Here is a 1,822-nt window from a genome sequence, read left to right as displayed (position 1 = left end):
GTCGGGGGGAGCACCCAAGGAGGGCCGACCCCACAGGGACAGGTGAGCGATGGGTTTGGGGGCTGAAGAGGGAAGGGGTCCTGGCGGGACGGTGCTGGTCGAGACGGTGGGCGCGTTCGGGCGGGGGCTGCGTGGCAAGGGGTCGCGTGGCGGACGGCGGGGCCGCGGTGCGGGCCAAGGGGAGAATTGCAGCGAGGAGATTACTCAAGCTCGAGGTCGTCGCAGGGCTGGCCCATCCGCACTCAAACTTGCTGACAGGTCGCAGACCTTGGGCAAGTTTGTGTGACGTGGGCGTTGCTGCAGGCAGCCCCCCCAATTTGTCGCTTTCCCCGCGCATCAAAAAGCAGCTGCGCGGCCCCTTGGCGCACGCACGGCTGAGAGCCAGCGCCCATGCCAGTGCACTCAGCCCGGCCCATTTCACGTCACATAAAGTTTCAACACTGCAACTCTGTCTATCCCTCAGCACTTGGGACATGACATGGAAAAAAAGAAAATTTGTACGATATACATGCATGTATGCATGCGTATATGCGTGATTACCAGTATCAGCACCCACATGTACATATGTATACACCCACGGTACATGTTACTACCAACCGCGTGGTGCGTGAAGCTGCCGCGCACCTGCTCTGGAAGGTGATGTTGCTGAACATGGCCGACAGGAACCCGGTCCAGTTGAACGTAGCCTCCGTCACGCTGGCGATCACCACGCCGCCCACGATGGGCACCAGCGTCAGCAGGACCTGCCGGGCGCAGCGCGAGCGCGACCACAGGACAAGGGTGTGGGTTTCAAGGGCCGCGGCAAAGGCGCTGCAAACGGGAACCTACCCAGGCCGGACTCGTGTTGGCTCAAGAATGTGAGAATAATTTTGAATTCAGATGCCAACACACGTTGGAACCGCCCAGCCCAGTGGGCCTGCCTCTCCAGCGCTGTGCAGAGGGCAGTGGGCCCGCAGGGAGGGGGCGCCGAATGCAAAGTTCATGCTGAACTTCCCGCTCACCGGCGGCGGGGGCACGGTGCCCAGGAAGATGGCGCTCATGATGACGCTGAAGAAGGGCTCCATGGCCTTCACGGTGTGCGTGAACGACACCGCCACCTGTTTTTCCAAGGGGTCAATTTTGGATGAGAGCAGCGAATGATGTCACATGACAGGTGCATGTGCTTGTGTGTGGATGTGCGTGTGTGCGCATGTGTATGTGTGTGTGTGGATGTGTGTGTTTGACGATAAAGGTGCAGGTGCGGTGCATCATCGAAGCACAGAATATGTCTGCCAAGAGGGAACGCGAGGGAAGGGGAGGATGGCGCAGGTGCTAGCTGGGGCGGGGTCGGCGTGACATGGCAATGCGCGCATGGCCGCCTGGCCGAGCCATGGGCGAAAGGCTCAGCGGCGCCGTTCGCGCCTCGCGCTACACCCCATCACACGGCTGCAACAGCCGCCGTGAGGGGGCCGCCACATTCCCAAGCAGCTGCTGCGCGTATGCAGCAGCAGCGCCGCGCCGGCGTGCCGCGTCTGCCCCTCCCACCTTTCCGAGGGACACGTTTGTGAGCACGTTGCCGAGGACGTGGATGACGGCCAGCGGCACGATGGACTTGAGCTGTGTGGCACAAGCAGCACGCGAATGGAAGCCGGAGGGGCGGAGTTGGCGGCCGCCCGCAGCTGGCAAGACGAGCGAGCCGAGCCGTTTCGGGGCGCGGCGAGGGCCGGCACGCCGCGGCCGGCGACACAAATGGCTTCTTATGGCCGCCCGGGTACAAGCTGCCAGAACATCCCTTCGCTCCCTCCTCTGTGCATAATTGCCAGGAGCTGAGGCCGCGGGGGGG

At 62.8% G+C, this 1,822-nt stretch overlaps 1 protein-coding gene across 1 annotated transcript in view; it reads right to left on the bottom strand.

The window, feature by feature from the left end:
* Positions 1-242: 242 nt before the first annotated feature.
* The window catches only part of MNEG_3456 (hypothetical protein), a gene marked incomplete at both ends in the record, with an annotated part of 5,860 nt that continues 4,280 nt past the window's right edge, over positions 243-1,822 (bottom strand). The window contains 4 exons of the mRNA XM_014048071.1: positions 243-267; positions 625-743; positions 1,002-1,097; positions 1,525-1,596. Coding sequence (XP_013903525.1) covers positions 243-267; positions 625-743; positions 1,002-1,097; positions 1,525-1,596 — 312 coding nt within the window. The remainder of the gene's footprint in view (positions 268-624; positions 744-1,001; positions 1,098-1,524; positions 1,597-1,822) is intronic.

This window comes from Monoraphidium neglectum, assembly GCF_000611645.1.
Source record: "Monoraphidium neglectum strain SAG 48.87 unplaced genomic scaffold scaffold00434, whole genome shotgun sequence".
Classification (NCBI taxonomy): domain Eukaryota; kingdom Viridiplantae; phylum Chlorophyta; class Chlorophyceae; order Sphaeropleales; family Selenastraceae; genus Monoraphidium; species Monoraphidium neglectum.
Note: the sequence above shows the minus strand (reverse complement) of the source record. Positions and strands in the feature narration are given on the sequence as shown.